Source organism: Candoia aspera, chromosome 1, assembly GCF_035149785.1.
Source record: "Candoia aspera isolate rCanAsp1 chromosome 1, rCanAsp1.hap2, whole genome shotgun sequence".
NCBI lineage: Eukaryota > Metazoa > Chordata > Lepidosauria > Squamata > Boidae > Candoia > Candoia aspera.
Window position 1 is genome coordinate 3,482,390 of NC_086153.1, and position 17,611 is coordinate 3,500,000.

General features: G+C 49.4%; 2 protein-coding genes across 2 annotated transcripts in view; one reads left to right on the forward strand and one right to left on the reverse strand.

Annotated features, from left to right (window-relative positions):
• Positions 1-3,132: 3,132 nt before the first annotated feature.
• GEMIN4 (gem nuclear organelle associated protein 4) lies at positions 3,133-9,260 on the forward strand. The gene is made up of 2 exons (XM_063296155.1): positions 3,133-3,538; positions 5,941-9,260. Exons 1-2 carry the CDS (start codon positions 3,379-3,381, stop codon positions 9,096-9,098), a joined length of 3,318 nt encoding a protein of 1,105 aa, XP_063152225.1. The 5' UTR covers positions 3,133-3,378; the 3' UTR covers positions 9,099-9,260.
• A 6,856-nt stretch (positions 9,261-16,116) lies between these two features.
• The window catches only part of TLCD3A (TLC domain containing 3A), a 20,846-nt gene continuing 19,351 nt past the window's right edge, over positions 16,117-17,611 (reverse strand). Inside the window, exon 7 of the mRNA XM_063296521.1 lies at positions 16,117-17,611. This exon is cut by the window's right edge and continues 191 nt beyond it. Within this exon, the coding sequence (XP_063152591.1) occupies positions 17,530-17,611 (82 nt within the window). The 3' untranslated portion in view covers positions 16,117-17,529.

Below are 17,611 nucleotides of genomic sequence, written 5' to 3' on the forward strand. Positions count from 1 at the left end.
AAGGAATGAAACTTACCTCTTTAATGTGAAGTTGCCTGAATTGGAAATAATTTTTTAAATAAATCGTGATCTCCCAGGGATCCCCTGGTGGCCTCTCGCGGAACCCGAGGGTGCCACGGAACCCTGGTTGAGAAGCCCTGCTTTAGCCCCTTTGAGGTCACCCAAACTAGGTCTGTTTCCTCTGTTTTCAGCATGGGGTGTTCAGGCCTGAAGCTTCCCCTCTGCATCTTGATGTAGTACAGTCCCATACCAGCAAGGCTAACCCTTACAACCAGCGTTTCTCAGCCTTAGTGTCATGTTCATCGTTTCAATGTGTTTGTACATCGTAACGGTTCGCATGCCAGAGTGTTGATGCGCGTTCCTGGCTGGGAGGGTACTGCTGATAAACCTTGTACTGAGACTGAGAGCTGTGTCTGTCTGTGCCAGGGAGGAATGTGTTTCCGTTATCTTTTTAATGTCAAGGTCTTTTTGCCCGTTGATCAGCAGAGCTCGTTAGGAGCACCTGGGAATGTGGGGTTGTGATGAATGAAGGGGTGGGTGGGACGATGTTTGGAACGGGGCTATTTAGTTTGACTTTAGGCACGGTTTTCTCATTCTCAGCTTTCTTTCTGTTTGCACTCTATTCTAAATAAAATCAGAACTTAAACTTTGATTTTGAGTCCGAGCATTTTATTTGGGTTCAGGCAATCATTACACTTAGCCATTTTAAGACGGGTGGACTTCAACTCCCAGAATTCCCCAGCCAGCCTTGCTGGCTGGGGAGTTCTGGGAGTTGAAGTCCACCCGTCTTAAAATAGCTAAGACTGAGAAACGTTGTTTACAACAAAGCCAAAAATCTGGATGCATCAAGGGGCTGCTTAGCTACTTCATCTGCCCTTTATTAACGCTGCCGCAGCAGGAATGGGAAAAACAAGAAAAGCAGCTGGCGTCCGAGTTCAGCGCTGGACGGCTCCTGCCACAACATGGGGCACTTCTTTTCATTCCTGTCTCTCCGCTCTGGCAAGCTACTTCTTCATGGCTCTCTCCTTACGGTTCCCCCAGGGTGCCACTCTTTCAGCTGTGCCATTCTCCCCGGAGGCCACTGACCCCCAACTCTCTGCGGTCACCAATTTTAAAGGCCAAACCGCACCTTTCCTAACCTGGGGTGGTCGCCCTCACTTGTTTGACCACTGCAGAGGTTTTTTCAAACTCAGCCGGTGGCACGTCGACATCAGCGCCCCTTCCTTCAGGCCTGTGCAGAGCGACTGGCGGCAGATCAAGCGGGTGTCCGATTTGTAAGGGCTGTCCCTGGAGGTCCATCCGCCGCACACCGGAGGGGAGAGAGAAGGAGAGTCATGTTAGGTGGCAGAAGACTTTGAAACTTAAGCTGTGCCCCCCCCTCTTTTTTTGGCCTTCGAGTCGGCGTGTTTTTTCAATAATTTTTATATTAGAATCTAAGAATGCAAAAATAAAAAAACGAATGCAAACTAAAAATAGATAGAAAATAAAAAAAAAGACAGAAGAAAGAAAAAAATATATATATGAGAGTCGTCGTATGCGAGATGGGCGGGAGGGAAATTTGACAAATAAATAAATAAATGACCCCACACAGACACCAGTGTTTCTCAACCTGGGCAACTTTAAGATATGTGGACTTCAACTCCCAGAATTCCCCAGCCAGCCATGCTGGTTAGAGAATTCTGGGAGTTGAAGTCCACATACGTTAACGTTGCCCAGGTTGAGAACCACTGCTCTAGAGAAGTATAAACAATTTCAGTAACTTGAAACCTTCTCTAGTCTTTCAAGAAACAAAAAAAGTAAATCTTTTCTTCCCTCCTCTCAACCCTTATCGATAAATAAATTATAAAAACTCGTCATTCAATCCTCATCTGCAAAAGTCTATTAAGAGCTACCAGAAGTAATAACGTATGTATTTTAAGCTTAATTTTAAAAAAAGAAAACCATTTTATAATCCAATTTATCACTTTCTCTAAACAATAAAGCAAAAGAAATCTCTCCCCATTTATAAACAGATCCTTAAAACCTCATCATTCAGTCCTGGTCACAAAGAAATCCTGTTAATAGCTCCCCAAAATCACAGCATATATTTAACCCCGGTCAAATAAGTTCACCGTAGATCTTCTGTTTACTTGAATAAGAGATACGATAAGAGCGGGCCTTTGAGTCAGTGTTGACTCCTGGTGACTGCCTGGCCAGATCCCAAGTCTGTGACTTTTTTTTTGGCAAGATTTCAGAAGTGGTTTGTCCTTGCGTCCTTCCTAGGGCTGAGAGAGAAGGACTGGCCCAAGGTCCCCCAGCTGGCTTCATGCCTGAGGCGGGATTAGAACTCAGGTCTCCCAGTTTCTGTCTTGATGCCTTAACCATGATACCAAACTGGCTCTCAAGCCGCAAGCAGGATGCCTGTTAAACCCTGGTCTAGCCCCTTTGGGAGATCCAATCTGAAGCAATGTACTGTACCACATGCTGACAGCTCTTTCCTGCATCTGGAATGCATCACCCGCGTGCGTTATAAGAAGCTACAGCACTGGGGATGGAATAGGAAGTCTTCAGAAGCTAAACTTCGAATTATACTCATATTCGGAAGCCACCTTCTGTTTCTATTTTCTATGTTCACTTTTATAGTTTTTGTTCTTTTTCTTTTAGTTCTGTCTCCTATCTTTACTGTACTCTCTGCTTGGTATTTTTAACTATACTTGGAGATGTAATATCATAAAATTCTTATTAAAAAAAAAGCTAAACTTCGATTGGGCCAATCGCAGCTGCGGAAAATCTGGCCAGCCCAGATGAGTTCTTAAACCCTGAAAAGCTGCCGGTTGTTACAACAACTTTGTGCCACTGCCAGCCACCCTCACGGCCCTAGGAAGGAGGCAATGGCACACCACTTCCGAAAAAAGAAAAAAAAAAACCCTTGCCGGGAAAACTGCAGGGAGTTTTTTTGCGGTCGCCCGGAGTCCCAGAACGGCCTTGGGGGCACCGTCAGCCAAGAACCCGCCGCCGTCCTGCGCGCACCGGAGCGCCACCGCCACCCTCCTCTTTGCGCGCGGGGAGGGAGCGGCCCCGGGGCGCCCTCGCCCTCCTCTTTGCGGGGCCGGGCAGGCTCTCCGCTCCGCGCCGGCGCGCGATCCGGGAGCGTTACCAGCACGTGTAGGCGGGCAGGGGGGCCGCGCGGCCGCCGCGCGTCGTGTTTCGCAGGAGCCGGCAGAGGTAGCTCTTCCGACGGTCCTTGGCCTTGCGCAGCCCCGTCTCGCTGGCTGGGCGGCGCCGGAGGAGGGAGGCGGAGCGGCCGGGCCGGGCCGAGGGCTGGGGAGCGCGGCGGCGGCGCTCGGCTGCGGGCTCCGGTCCCCGAGCGCGCTTTGTGTCGCGCGCCCTGAGCGCACAATGGCCCAGCTCCCCGCCGCCGCCGCGCCGGCCCCCGGCCGCCTCTCGGAGCCCGCAGGCGGCAGGCGGCGGCCGCGCAGCCCGGACCTCGGCCATGCCTCCTTCCCCTCGCCGGCAGGAGCCGCGCTGGGAGGCGACCCGGCGGCAGCCATGGACATAGGTGGGTGGCTGAGCCCAGGCGGGCGCCCTGGCCGCCTCCCCTCCCCTCCCCTCCCCTCCCCGGGAGCGCGGGGCGCCGCGCCCCGCTCTCCTCCTCCCAACAGCCCTGCGGGGTAGGCCGGCAAGGTAGCCCTGCAAGGTAGGCGCCGCCGCCGCCTCCCTGGCGCCTTCCTGATTTTGGCACCAGGGTCTGTTCGTTCCGGAACAAGGGCCGGGTGGCCTTTGCCGCGGCGTGCTCGCCCCTCGGGTTCGCCTGATCCTGGGCCCCGGGGGGTGGCGGGTGGGGGGGTCCGCCCAGGCCAGGCTCCAACGGAGCCGTGCGAACGCGGCCCGCGCCACGTGTAGGCTTCGCCCAGCGCGCCCAACCACCATCCGGTTGGGCGGAGTCGGGTTGAGCGCGGCGCGCGCGCGCGACTTTGTGGTTTGCAGCCCGCGGGTGGTGGGTTAATGCAGCGGGGTTGCCTTCGTGGCTTGTCCAACAAGCCATGATGAAAGAAACGGGCTTTCCGCGATAAAGGCACCCAGTACAATTTGCAAACGGCGGACTCCTGCTTTGCTCCGCCCTCGTGGTACTTTTTGGTGGCCTTGGACAAGCAGCTGGTTTCCTCGGGGTCTCTTTTCCTCCTGAATGTATTAATACAGGGTTCCTCCACCTTGGCAACTCTAAGCTGTGCGGACTTCAACTCCCAGAATTAGGGTTGCCAAGGTGGAGGAACCCTGTATTAATATATTTATCACAGTGCTTGTATACTGCCAGACTCCGGGTGATTCACAGCATACAATTACAATCCAACACCATAAAATCACAAAATCTCCTAACAAGGTCAAAAAGTGATCTGCTAATAATACTGCCAACTGCTTTGTTCCTTTCCATATACTGTATTTGGTTAGTAAATTAAACTCCCAAGTTTACTCACCAAAACATTTTTTTTTATTCCTTTCCTGCAGGAGAGCAGAGTAGAAGCTGTCCCTATCTCTGGATATGTGCCAGCATAGAGAAATCCCCACATACAGCTATAATTAGATAACATGCAAAATACTTTGAATATGTAAATGCACTATAGATGGATTATACATAATTGCAATTAAAAGCTGAAGGCTTCAGAGGGTGAAGCCCATCCGTCTCCAAAGGAGCAAAAATTCCACATTTGCTTTGATAAAGCCTTGTGTTTGTTTTAAACGGCTCTAGGTAAAAGATATAGCTTAACCACGTCACAATATTTTGTTAAATTTGCAGTACACATTGGAAAGCAAAGCGATTTACCCTGCAGAGCAAAAGAAATTTGCAGGGGGGAAATTCCTATTGAACACAATGGGATTGGATTTCTGAGTTATTTACTGTATTTAGCAGATTTATATCACCGCCCATCCCACAGAACATGTTTCACAGAGGCGTACAAATGTAACAAAACCATAAAACAGTCAAACATAAAAAAACATTAAAAACCCAAGTATTTATTTAATACTTACTTCCAAAAGTTAATAGGAAAAGGATGGGCATTTGTTAACAGTTTTGTTAGAGAATGTTTTAGGAATATTCTCAGGGAAATAGTACACAGTTTTAATTGTGTCAGCCACCCAGAGTCGCATAGGTTAGATGGGCGGCTGTATAAATTCAACAAATAAATAAAATAAAAGGTCATACTCCTGTATTCTTACAATTCACTGGCTTTGTGAGGTTTATGAACTTACTCAGTTTAGTGGTTTATTCACTAAACTATGATTAAGCGCAGTGTGGCTTAGCAAGTCATGTGCGAGCCTGGCAAATGGTCTGGATGCGTCCTATTCATACTTAACTGTAACTCTTATGTTTTCCATTCAAAAGGTCCCTGTCATCTCCAGATAGAAGGGCAGGGTGGGAGGCCAAGATTTTTCATTTCCTGAGATCTCAAGGCCATTTGAAGAGAACATCCTGGGCTGACTATGCTGTAATGGTAAGTGGGGATGACCTTGGGAGACCAGGGGAAGAGACGCTGCCTAGGGAACAATCGGATAAGAGAGGACGTAGTCCACAGCTGCATAACGGGTGAAGAAAGAGGCTCAGGAGGGATCCTCTTTAGCGTCTTGGAGTGTGAAGGAGAAGGTGGGAGAACTGAACTTTCAGACTTGCAAGATCCTCTCAATGTAGCCTTACAATAAAATAGAATTAGCTCACCTGGGCGTGTTCCCTGTCTGGTCCACCTGGGAAGGCTGCCGTCGATCTTGCAAGTCTTTTGATAGGTTAGGGAAGTTCCTTTCTGAGTTTCTTTCTCCACCCATTATGCAGCTGCGGGCTATGTCCTCTCTTATCTAGTCGTTCCCTAGGCAGCATCTCTTGGCCCCGTCTCCCCAGGTCATTCCCACATGTCATTTCATGGGCTCGCTCTTCACTGGTTTCCACGTGTCTTCCGTTGTTCGAAACAGGGCCGGTGACCATCTGCGGTGAAGTGACCATCTTGCACGGTGGATTTCTGCTGGCATCCAGGCTGTGCCATCCCAAGCCGTTATCAGAACTGGCCAAGTCGGACTGGTCCCTGGTGGGGAAGCCGATCCTGGATGCCCTGCAGGAGATCTGTACATCGTATTCTTCGTACCCACCCCAGCCCAATGCCTGGAAGAAGAAGGCAGCCGTCGTCCTCTGGTCCAAAATCCTCCTCTCTGGTGTCTCGTCCAACGAAAGGTGGAAGGACGATGCTTTCTTCTCGGTGAGCAACATGATCCCTGAGATCAACCGTACCGTCCTCTTCGAGCTGTTCAAGGCCGTGAACGCGCCCCGGCTTTTCACCCAGCTGCTTTTGGTGCTGCCGGATCACGTTTGCCAAAAGGAGCTTGAGCTGTTGGTAGAGTACGTGGCTAAGGGGACATCTCCAGCCGACGCGTCTTTCTTCCTAGATGTTTGGTGGGAGATTATGAAGCACAAAGAAGGTGAAGAAGATCGGCTGACTTTGCTGTTCCAAAGTGTGTCCTACCAGCACTTTTTGGAGTCAGATGACCTGGGCCAACCGCCGAAGAGATTCAAAAGCAGTTCTTCTTCTCTGCCCGAGGCCTCGGCCATCCCCGTCGTCCTCCCGATCTTGACCGAAGGGCTGAGACTGATCAAAGACAGCCTTGGCTCGGCCAGGATGAAGTGTTACGCTCTCGCCAACTTAGCGGATGTGTTGTCTGCTTTGGTGGCAACGGAGTGCGAAAGGAAGGCGTTGTCCCCCCAGGCGTACTTGGAAAAGATCTCCTCGGTGGTGACCCTCTGGAGCAGTGACTGTGAAAACCGATACAACAAGAAGGACTTCGACGTGAAGGTGAAGGAGGCCGAGAGGAGCATGAGTGTGTTCGACATGGTCAAGTTGTCCAATAAAGCCGTGCTCGGCAACTTAAGCCTTCTCCATTCCTTGATGGAGGAGTGGTCTTCAGAGCTGCACGTCTTCTTGAACGACCCTCAGCAGGTCTGCTACGAGAGCTACCGGCTCCTCAACTGCGTGGCCGCCCTGCAGAAGAAGTTGAGCGACTGTGCCGTCTTAGAGGACCTTGACCAGGAAACGGCACGGGTGATGCTGGAGTTGGGCAAAGTCACTGCAGACGTCCTGAAGAAGATCAGCCCCGAGTCGTGGGGCAAGAGCGCCGGCAGTGATCTGGTGGCTTCAGTAGCCATGGTGATCATTGACCAAAAAATGGACCGACACAAAGAAATGTGTTCTGTGTTCGCTAAGGAGAAGAGATGGGCCTTGAGCCAGGACTGGGTTGCTTGCCTCGTTAAGAATAAAGAACTCTTCCAGGATGCAGAGCTAATCTTGAAGTTGCTGGAGACAGTAGCATCTTTACAATCTGATGATTCTGCCAGAAACCGGGAGCAACAAACTAAGGTGGCCAAGATCATCCTTGGCTGTTACACGGAACTCTCCTTGCCAGACAAGAACAAAGTAATTGCTGGTGTTTTGGCCGCTTGGGGCAGACAAGGCCTTTCTAAGGTGATGGCAGCGTTCTCAGAAGGATTCCAGGAGGAACTCAACGTCGCCTTGAACCAGATCATCCAGAGTGCCTCTGGTGAAGGCTTTAAGAAGGCCATACTCTCAGTGTCTCGGCTGGTGCTACTCAACCCAGAAGGGACCATCAAGAAGATAAGTAATTTGGCTATAGCCAACTTGGGAACCCATCAATTCTTGGCTGAGATCCTATGTTCTTTCCCAGCCCTGAACTTCCAAGAGTCTTGGGATCAACCAGACTTACCGGTCAACCTACTCCTAGAATGTTTGAAAGAGACTGTTTGGGACCGTCTCTCTTCCCCCAAGGAAAAGGAGCAATTCCTGGAGTTCCTAGTTCATCTCATGCAACCGACTGGGGCCAGCCCTCTCCTCTCTCCTGCAGAGGTGATCCAAAGCCTGGTCTTTCCTTTTCTGAAGTCCGACTCTCCCCGTATTGAGCTGTGCTTGCAAATCCTTGACAAGGCTTTGAAAGTACCATCTGAACAGAGTTGGGTTCATACCTGCCACCCGTTTCCACTCATCTTTTCTCTCTGCAGACTCCTTGATGGGTTCTCACAATACTGGCACCAACCACAAGACCAACAGAGATACTCCCTAGAGACCAAAGATTTGGTGGCCACCAACTTAGCACAACTCTGTGATGTTATTCTGGTCCAAAAGGACTCCCTGTCTCCAGAGTTGTGGGCCCAATCTGTGGCATGGTTGCACAAGAGAATAAGAGTCTTGGACTGGACCATTGGCCTCCGCTTGAAGAACATCTTTGGAGAACATTTCAAGAATGAAGTCCCAGCTACCCTTTTTGAGATCTGTAAGCTTCCAGAGGAGGAATGGACATCCCGCTCACTCCCAAATTATGGGGCAGGCAGTGGGTTGCTGGCCTGGATGGAAAGTTGCTGTGTCTCAACAGCCTTACGGGAGCAGATGCTTGTACTCCTCATGGTCAACGTAGACAACCCTGAAGAAGTCAACCTCTTCAGCAAGGGGTTTTTGGTGGCCCTTGTCCAGGTCTTTCCATGGTGTAGCCAAAGCGAGTGGAGGAGACTTGTTCATGTGGTCAAAAGCCTCCTGGAACGAGAAATCCTGTACGTGCCTTATTCCCTAGAGTATGTCCAGTACCTGCCGTTGTTGAACTTCCGGCCTTTTGCATATCATCTCCAGTTGTCCGTGCTTCTGCTGCGGACCTTCCAGTTCCTCTGCAGTTCCAGTGGTGCAACGTGGATGCCAGCAGAGGCGTGGAAACACGTGGCAAGGCTGTATTGCCTTAGCTTATCCGATCTGCTGGGCTCAGTGAAGAGCATTGCCCGTGGCCAGTGGCACTCTGTGGAAGAGAAGAACGTGACCCGGGAGCTGTCCTTCGTTTACATCCAGATGTTCTGCCACACGCTTCACGTGGCTGCCATGTTGCCCAACGATGGGGCCGGGGAACCTCTCCTGCTTCTCTCCTTAGAAATCCTCTCACAGTACGAGATGCTTTATGACATCGACGAGTCCCTCGGGAGCGCTCTGCGCAAGGCAAATGAGACTCACTTCTTGGAATCCATTGTGGAGAACGTCACCAACAAGGAGCTTCGGACCATGCTTCTCCAGAAGCTTCGTAAGCTGTGAGAGCAGGCTTCACATTTTAGTAGGAGCACTGTGCGCCTTCTGGACACCAGCGCACTTGGGTGGTCTTCGACACAAACCAAAACAGCTTTCACCAGAGGAGGGAACTTGGCCAGGAATCTCAACGGGAAATTTGCAAGATCTATAATAAACCTATATCTCTTTCTTTGGAGGTTTTTTCCCCAGGGGGGTGGAAGGAAGGGAGGAGATGGTGGTGGTGGTGGTTGTTTTGTGATCGGAGTAGTTTAGTTGACATGGCTGGGGAATTCTGGGAGCTGAAGTCCACACATCTTCAAGTTGTCAAGGTTGAGGAACACAGGTCTAGAAGATCCTGAACGGTGCACTTGGGGTGCGTATGCCAACTTGGAGGTCCCCATGTCACTGGAGGAATGAATGTAGGAAACAGGCTAGGCTATGGATGAGCTACCAAGCTTCCAAAGGGGGTGGTATCTAATTTGTCCAATCTTGTGGGCCTGTACGGCCTGCCATTCACTGGGATTGAGCCTGATGCCGCACCAGGTTAGACCAAACGGTCATAAATCCCACTGAAGTCTGAACTGGAAAAAGTTCTTGAGTTTGGTGGTGAGATGAAGTCCATCTTCGATGGTCTCGATCTTTGTCCCTCTTGCCTGGTTTGAGCTGCCAGCGAGGGGACAAGGGAACGGGCTCAGGTGGTAGGGAACACCTTGAGAGGGGGGAATTGCTACCAACCTTGAAAGAGGCAGTGACACGTCCCTGTCAAGAGCCATCCCTCAACCCAAGTGTGTTGGATAACTTGCCCCATGTCTAACCTTAACTTTTAGGGGAAAGTTGTTGAGAAGGTAGTAGCAATTACAGAAGGCCCTTGATGGAGCTGATTAGCTAGATCTTCACAGTCAGGGCTCAGACACAGGCATGGGGTGGAAACACCCATGGGTTGCTCTTGTGGTTGACATCATGAGACATGGACCTGCTATCAGCCCTTTGAGGTAGATCAAACTAGGAAACCAAAGTCACGCATGCTGATACTACTGTTATTATAAGGTTACAGCAACAGAATCCTGTTAAGTCTGAATGCCCCCTTCCTCCCTTTACCTTCATGAGAACTAGTGAGGGTCTTCTCTAAGATGCTTTCTCGGGATACAGTTCTGGCCCAGACTCAGATTTCTTTTATCTGTTGCCTTAGTTGCAGCTCTTCCTCCTGTTCCTCAAGGTTATTCCCATTACACATGCTTATCTATCTACTACTGAAAGTCTTGTGTCTGTTTGATACTTCGTAACCTTGAACTGGGCGAAAGGGTGCGTCGTAGGGCAACAATTTTTGAGCCAAGGTACCTCAAATGAGCTAACTTACAGGATGCATCCAAAATCAAGGGTTCTGTGGAATAGAAATTTGGCAAATTTTATAAAATATTTTATGACGTAAGACAACATAAAACATTTCCTGTGGTCAGCTCCCGATGTTTGACTGGGCTCCTTTCACGGCAGATACCTCTCTGAAGGCCTCCCTGAATTTTTAAGAACTTTTCCAGCACATTAGAAGCTCTGCCATTGTTGAAGGCATTGAGGAATCTGGTAAGGAAATATCTCTGAGACGATGACCTAACAGGCCATGGTTGTCTAGTCTCTTACTAACATTCTGGGCCACCAGTCAGAGAGGCCTTGTGCTTCAGTACTGCCTCTTCTGAGTTGGTGGCTCCGGTCAATGTTGGCAGAGGAGAGGTTCGCCCTTGGACACTCCAATACTTATATATATGTATGTGTATGTACGTATGTATGTCCCGGTTACAACATACTTTGTTTACAAATTCAAGGGTTGGCTTATTCGCGAGTGATGCATCTTTTCATGGTATTTTGGTTGAAATTTCGAGGGTCAGCTTGTCCACACATGGGCTTGTCTGTGGACATATACAGTGGATATTGAAGATCTACATCAATCTGAGGTACCCCATTTTACATCTCCAGTCTGGTTGCAGCAGCAGATAGGGTGGAATTCCTGGTCTGCAAGGAAAAACTCAAGGGGAACCAAGCGTTGGGAAGGCTTAACCTTGGAGAAGAGAAGACCTGAGTGGGCTCCAAGTATCTGGAGGGCCATCATGCAGAAGATGGCTAGAAGGGTTGAGTGATTCCAGAAGGAAGGACAAGAAATGGCAAGGACATTGATTGTGGTTGCACATCAGGAAGAATTTCCTAATGGGGCCAGTGGAGCTCGACAACAGAACCAACTTTTTCAGGAGACGCAAGATTCTCCTTTGTTTAAACAGGCTGGATTAAGTATAATATAGAAAAACAAGTTTTCTTTCAAAGTAGAGGTTGATGGATGGGGAGGGGGGCAATTCAGGACAGATTCAGAGGACCCCCTTTCTGCAGAACAATTAACCAGTGGAACACATTGCCACAAGATGTCATAAGGCTCACCCTCCTGGGACAGTTTGAAAATGAGATGAATGCAGGAAGATTTGTTCCAGAGACCCCCAACCCTCAAACGGAAGCAGGATTAGCCCCCGTTTGGCCAATTAGCTGCCCTCCAGGTGTTTGGGGGTGCCCATCTCCCAGCGTTCTCTGCCAGGAAGACAAACGCATTGCAGGGCACCAGATTCACAAAGGCAAAGCAATTTCAGCTCTCACAGAAAATTCACATTTCTGGGTTAGAAGGGAACATAGCAGGGGTAAGAGAGCTGGGCTTCCTGCCTCAGCCTCAGTAACGAAATTGAATTATTTTTTGTCAGCATTGTGCAGGGTCCATTTTTCCTCCAAACAGATTTGTATTGTCTTTTCTGGAGCCAAGAAGACATTTCCTTCCAGGTGGGCAAGGGTAGAGCCGGCCTTCTTTACCCCTGTGTGCTTAGATCAGCTTATTTAATGCATACAAGCTTGGAGGCAGACTTTAGAATCCTAGAATGCATGAGGTACCTTAGAGGTCATCTAGCTCAACCCTCTGTTCAGTGCATTGAACCGTCCCTGCAGGGTAGCCATCCAGTCCTGTTTAAAGACCTCCAGCAAGGGGTGGATTGGTGGGTTTCACCACAGTCCTAGTTTCAATCTTCTACTAATTATCAGCTCTTCTCCCCCAGGACTCCTTTTAAGAATATTCAGATCAGTAAGTTTAATAAGACATAAATGACATTTCTGCTCCGGCAACTGAAATTGGGTCGACGACAAAATCATTCTGGTAAGCCGCTGGGAGTCATTTTTTTTAATATAGCGGCAGGCAAATATGTTTAACAAACAGGATGCACAAAACAGCACGGGGAAGACCTTATAAAACACAATACCATTACCTCAGTTGAGGGGATATTGAAAATCAGGCACTCTGATAAGATGTGGAAAGTGATGAGCCAAGAGGGTTCCTGGGGCATCTTTTAAGTGTGGAACTAAAGAAATTTGAACTGGGCTCTTTTGCAGAAACCCACATGCTTTTTTCTAAGCCAAGGGCTGTTCTCTGTCTCGGAAAAGCAGGCGGTGCCTTCCCAAAAACAAGGTGGAAGCAAACCCCAAATTAAATTTCACAACATTTTACTTGCATCGAATGAAGCACACTTTGAGGGGGCTCTAGTTCAGTCTTTTTCAAACCTGGCAACTTCGATATGGGTGGACTTCAACTCCCAGAATTCCCCAGCCAGCAAGTCCATCCATCTTAAAGTTGCCAAGTTTGTAAAAAGCTGCTCTGGTTGAACTCCTGCTTAAGTGTAAATGGAAATACCTGCTTCCATCCATTTTCCCTTCAGGATGGACCAATCTAAGCTTTCCAGGGTTCACCCATTTCTTGAAATGACTCTTCCAGAAGTATGTAGGGCTGAGGTGTGAAGTTCTGGAACAGATTTCACCCTGAAATATTTTGAAAACACAGCTTCCTATTTTGCCCTTTTTCTACCCTGAAAGGTTACCCTTTGGCCACCAACCGAGGCTGCGTTACTCAAGAACCGCAGGTCAGCACAGAAATCAAAGAACGCAGAAAATGCCATTTCTCAGCTGAAATCATTTTTATTGGTTGCCAACAATCAAGGGCTCAAGTCTTGGGGGGGGGGGCAGCGGCAATCCAGCGCTCTGTCTGTATGTTACTTTGTCGTCACCCATTTTTCAGGGCTGTATCACAGTAAAGAGAATGTCCCATCTATGAGTGGCCCCAACATCTGGCAAATGTGATGTAAACGCACACAGATTGTGCGCCTTGGCAAATCACCCCACCTTTCCTGATCGCTTCAGACGTCAACCCAAGCAGTGCTTTTTCAAAATCAGTTGGCCCCGTTTTTGATCTTCTGAAGAGTCAAAAATCCATTGTTTCCCCCCCACCCACACACACATTTTTCTGACTCTTTTTCAGGACTGTGAAGATAGTTAACAGCATTAGAAGGCAACTCTTCTAAGTTACTACTTTTTAGTTCTCCCCCGCCCCTTAGATTGGTCCCGCACCTCTAGAACTGTTAAACAGCACTCTTCAATGCTGGCGGGGTCTTTCTGCTCCCCCACAAGCACAAACACGTAGAGCTTGCCTTTTCACCAAAAAAACCCCAACAACAACAACACTTGCATGCCCATCACAGCAAGGGAGAAATAAATACAGCAGACACACGGGAGGGGGGTATCACACAAACAGCGATTTTAAGAACAAGAACAGAAGCTGTACCCTCTTGGATTGGACTCCCGGCCCATCTTGTCCAGCAGACAATATGTGGGAATGACCTTGGGAGACTGGGAGAAGAGATGCTGCCTAGGGAACGGTCAGGTAAGAGGGAGCAGAGTCCACCGCTGCGTAATTGTGAGCAGTTGAGGAGAAGGGGGATCAAAAGCAACAACAACATAAGAACAGAAGCCATGCCCCGCTGAATCAGACCCCTGGCCCATCTAGTCCAGCAGCCTGTTCTCCGAATGGCCCACCAACTGCCAAGGAAGCGCACAGGTCTTCCAGCAGATGGCTTTCAGAGGCAGTCCCACTGCCAGCCAAGCTAAGAGCCGTGGATTCCCAGGACTTCCAGGAGTCAATCCTACCCTGTTTCGAAGCCAGCCAAGCTGGTAACCAGCACCACATCTCCTGTTAAAAATTTCAACAAGGCCAGGAGGAAAACCCTGTTGGGCTGCAGGGCAGTGTTTAAATGCATCCTAACAGTTCTCTGTTGTATGTCTGTGTGTGTGCACACCTATCTATGTATTGCACTTTGGGGGGTTACAACAAAATTGTAAGGTGATGTAACACCACTGAGGGCTTGAACCCTGGGGAAAAAGTCCGCCGGTGGGGGGCAAGGATTGACTAATACAAACCGGGACCGTCAGACAACACGTTTAATCCGATTCCTGCATTAACTCATTCTCTGGATGCGCAAGGTATGTTGACCACACGGACCAAGTTCACCACATGCACTACACCACAGGAAAAAGCTAACCAGGCTTGGCATGTGGGGTAGTGTGAAAACAACAGCTATTTTGAGAAATAGGGAATACCCATAAAGTTTCTCTTAAGACAGTGTTTCTCAACTTCAGCGACTTTAAGATGGGTGGACTTCAACTCCCAGAATTCTCCAGCCAGCCATGCATGGCTGGCTGGAGAATTCTGGGAGTTGAAGTCCACCCATCTTAAAGTCGCTGAAGTTGAGAAACGCCGGTCTAAGTATGCCTGCCTCTTACGATAAAGACTAGCTATAGGCAAAGCTTTTCCAATGGGATACATTTCAAGTTCAAAACATCAGCATTTTAGGACTGAAACAGCTGTTCTGATCTACCGGAAGGACTCAAATCACTCCCAACGCGTTCCAACTCAAAACAGGGCTGTTTGCAACGATTCCAACAGAGGAGATGGGGCAATATTCTGCAATTTGAGAGAAGGTGTGTCCAGTTCAAAACAAGCCACCTTCGAAGCTTTTGCCCAATCTCATACAGATCTTGGACTGGCTGCCTCCGTCAAGCCCTCGAGAACGTCGCTCCTTCCGTGGGGGAAGGCAGGAGGCAGAGGAATGCGTGGACGTACAGTGAAGTAACGGGCACAGGCAAGACTACTCGGAGTAGCTTAGCACTGGGGATCAGGAGTGCTCAAGGCCAGCTGGGCTCCGACCGAGCCTGGGAGTTTCCTGTTCTTTAAAGATCTGTAGCCCATGCTGTAGCTGAAGCCATCTTACCACATGTACTAACCGCAGCTGTGTTACATTTTTGGAAATCGACTGATGATTCACTAATATAGGAAGTCCTCCCTTATCGACCATTCATTTAGCAACCAGAGTTACAACAGTGCTGAAAAAAGCGACTTGCAACCAGTCCTCACACTTACGACTGTCACAGCGTCCCCACAGTCACATGATTGTGACATCAGGCACTTGGCAACCAGCATGCCACGATGGTTGCAGCACCCCAGGGTCACGTGATCACCACCTGCAACTTGCCCCAAGCAAAATCAATAGGGAACCCACGATTCGCTTAATGACCGTGATTCGCTTAACAACCACTGCAAAAAATATCATCAAATGGGGTGCATGAATTGGGTGCATAAAAATGTGATGCCTCACTTAATGGCCACACTTTAATGACCAATTTTCCGGTTCCTATTGTGGCCGTTAACCGAAGACTACCTGTACCTTGGCTACAGGATTTGTTTGCTGAGTTGGTGGGAAGCCTCCAAGCCCACTTCTTGAACTCAAGCAGCTGTTTGCTGCCCTAAGCAAAATGCCTGCAGAAATTACAACTTTACACCAAAACCTGGTTTGCGTGTCCACAGTCCAGTGCGTCATCCAGACACAGCCAGTAAACTGTGGTTTATTCAATACGCCAGTTAAGCAAACACCCGCTTAGCTCGTTGGCGATCACCCCCAACTCTTTCTAGCAGCAAGCGTGCCCACTCTGTACAAAGGGGTGGAAGTCTCGCACTCCTTTGCCACGGATTTCTCCTCTTGCGCCTGGATTAGGCCCGCTTGAGGAGGCAGCTGGTATTGGATTCGGCTGCTGCTAAGAAACATGGCATGTTGCTGGTGCAAGTGAATCAACGTCTAGGGCACGATCTTGGCTTGCTAATCCTACGGACTTCAGGGGACTAGAATAACAATCAGGAGGCAAGAGGGAATCTTACGAGCGTTCCTTTCTTCTAGATCCGCACAGCAAATACAGCTGGTTCGGTCTATCCTCAGCCACCTTTAATATTTCTTCATTTCCGATCACTCACTCTCCCGTTTTAAATTCCTTTCTCTGTTCAATAGGAGCATCTGCAGGGGGTGGTGGTCAGAAAAGTCAAGATGGCAATGGGAACTCCATGATTGAAGCCCTGTTCCATTTTTATATGCATCGCACAAACAGAGCATTAAAAAAGGGGTGGGCTTGGCACCACACAGCTGCCATCTTGACTTGTTTGACTCCCCCCACCACCACCACTGCCTGTAGCTGTCCCTGGTTCAAATGTTCAGCAGTAAACAAGGATTCAAGAGTGCCAATCCTGGTCCAGACTTTGGAGGGAGTGTGGGGCTCTCTATTCTTCCCCAGTCCAAAATCCTGCACCTAAGCCAGCATCCAAAGCTACGTTTGGATTCTTGAAATATGTTGGCCTTCTCTTCCTAAATAACAGGGAGCTTGTTTATCAGCCTCAAGATGTTGGTGTCTGTTCCAAAAAGGCCCTGGTGTTGGCCAAGTTTTCCATATGGTCCATCAAAAGGAAACCAGGGGTGTGCAAACATTTAAAAAGTGCAGAATTCTTCAATACTGTCTGTTCCAACTGAGCATCTTTCTATGATCTGGGGCAAAGGCGAGACTGCTCTTCCCCAGCTTCTGCTATTTTGCTGGGCGAGGCATTCCTTATGAACTAGAAGCATGAAAAAGTTTAGATGGCTTTTTTTAAATAAAGCTGGGGGGGTGTGAAATTCTCCAGAGGCCATTCCTCGGCACTTTTCTTAGAATCAAGACAGCCTCCAAGATGCCCAAATAAGGCTATCAACATTGTACCAGCCACCTGGCGCAACAAGGAACATCTTGAAGCAGGCTTGGAAACAGGAAAGTGGGGAAGTTAAAGACAGCAGGCAGTCTTTCAAGGCGGGGGAGAGAAAGATCATGGCAGACCCCGATTAGGGACATCGGAGAAGGATGCGCAGATGAGTCTGCGTGGTGTCCTTTCCTCTCGTGGCTCTAAGCAGCCAACGGGAGACCCAAGGGCTAAAGAAGAGATTTGCAGAATTCTCACAGCCCCTGTGGCCAGCCGGCCGGCCGGCCACAAACCCCAGCTTCCAGTCACAACACCTGGCCACATCTGGAACCCTGCAGCAGCTGCCGTCATTGACCAGCCAGCTGTGCAAGGCGGGAGGGAGGCTTTGGGAAACACGCCCCCTCAAGGCCAGCAGCTGTCACACAGCAACGAAGGGACCTCGATGGGGGGTAATTCTCCATCCCGGCTGGGAAGAATCGCCGCCGGATCCGAAACGGTGCCGCCCCAAAGCCCCCGATTCAGAAAGGTGAGACAGGTGGGTTCCAAAGCCGGCGTTTGGTGCCACTATCGGGCCCGGTCCGGAGCAGGCGAGCTGCTGTAGAGCCTCATTGCTTTGCGGCAGATGAGGGCAAACCAGTAGATCTGA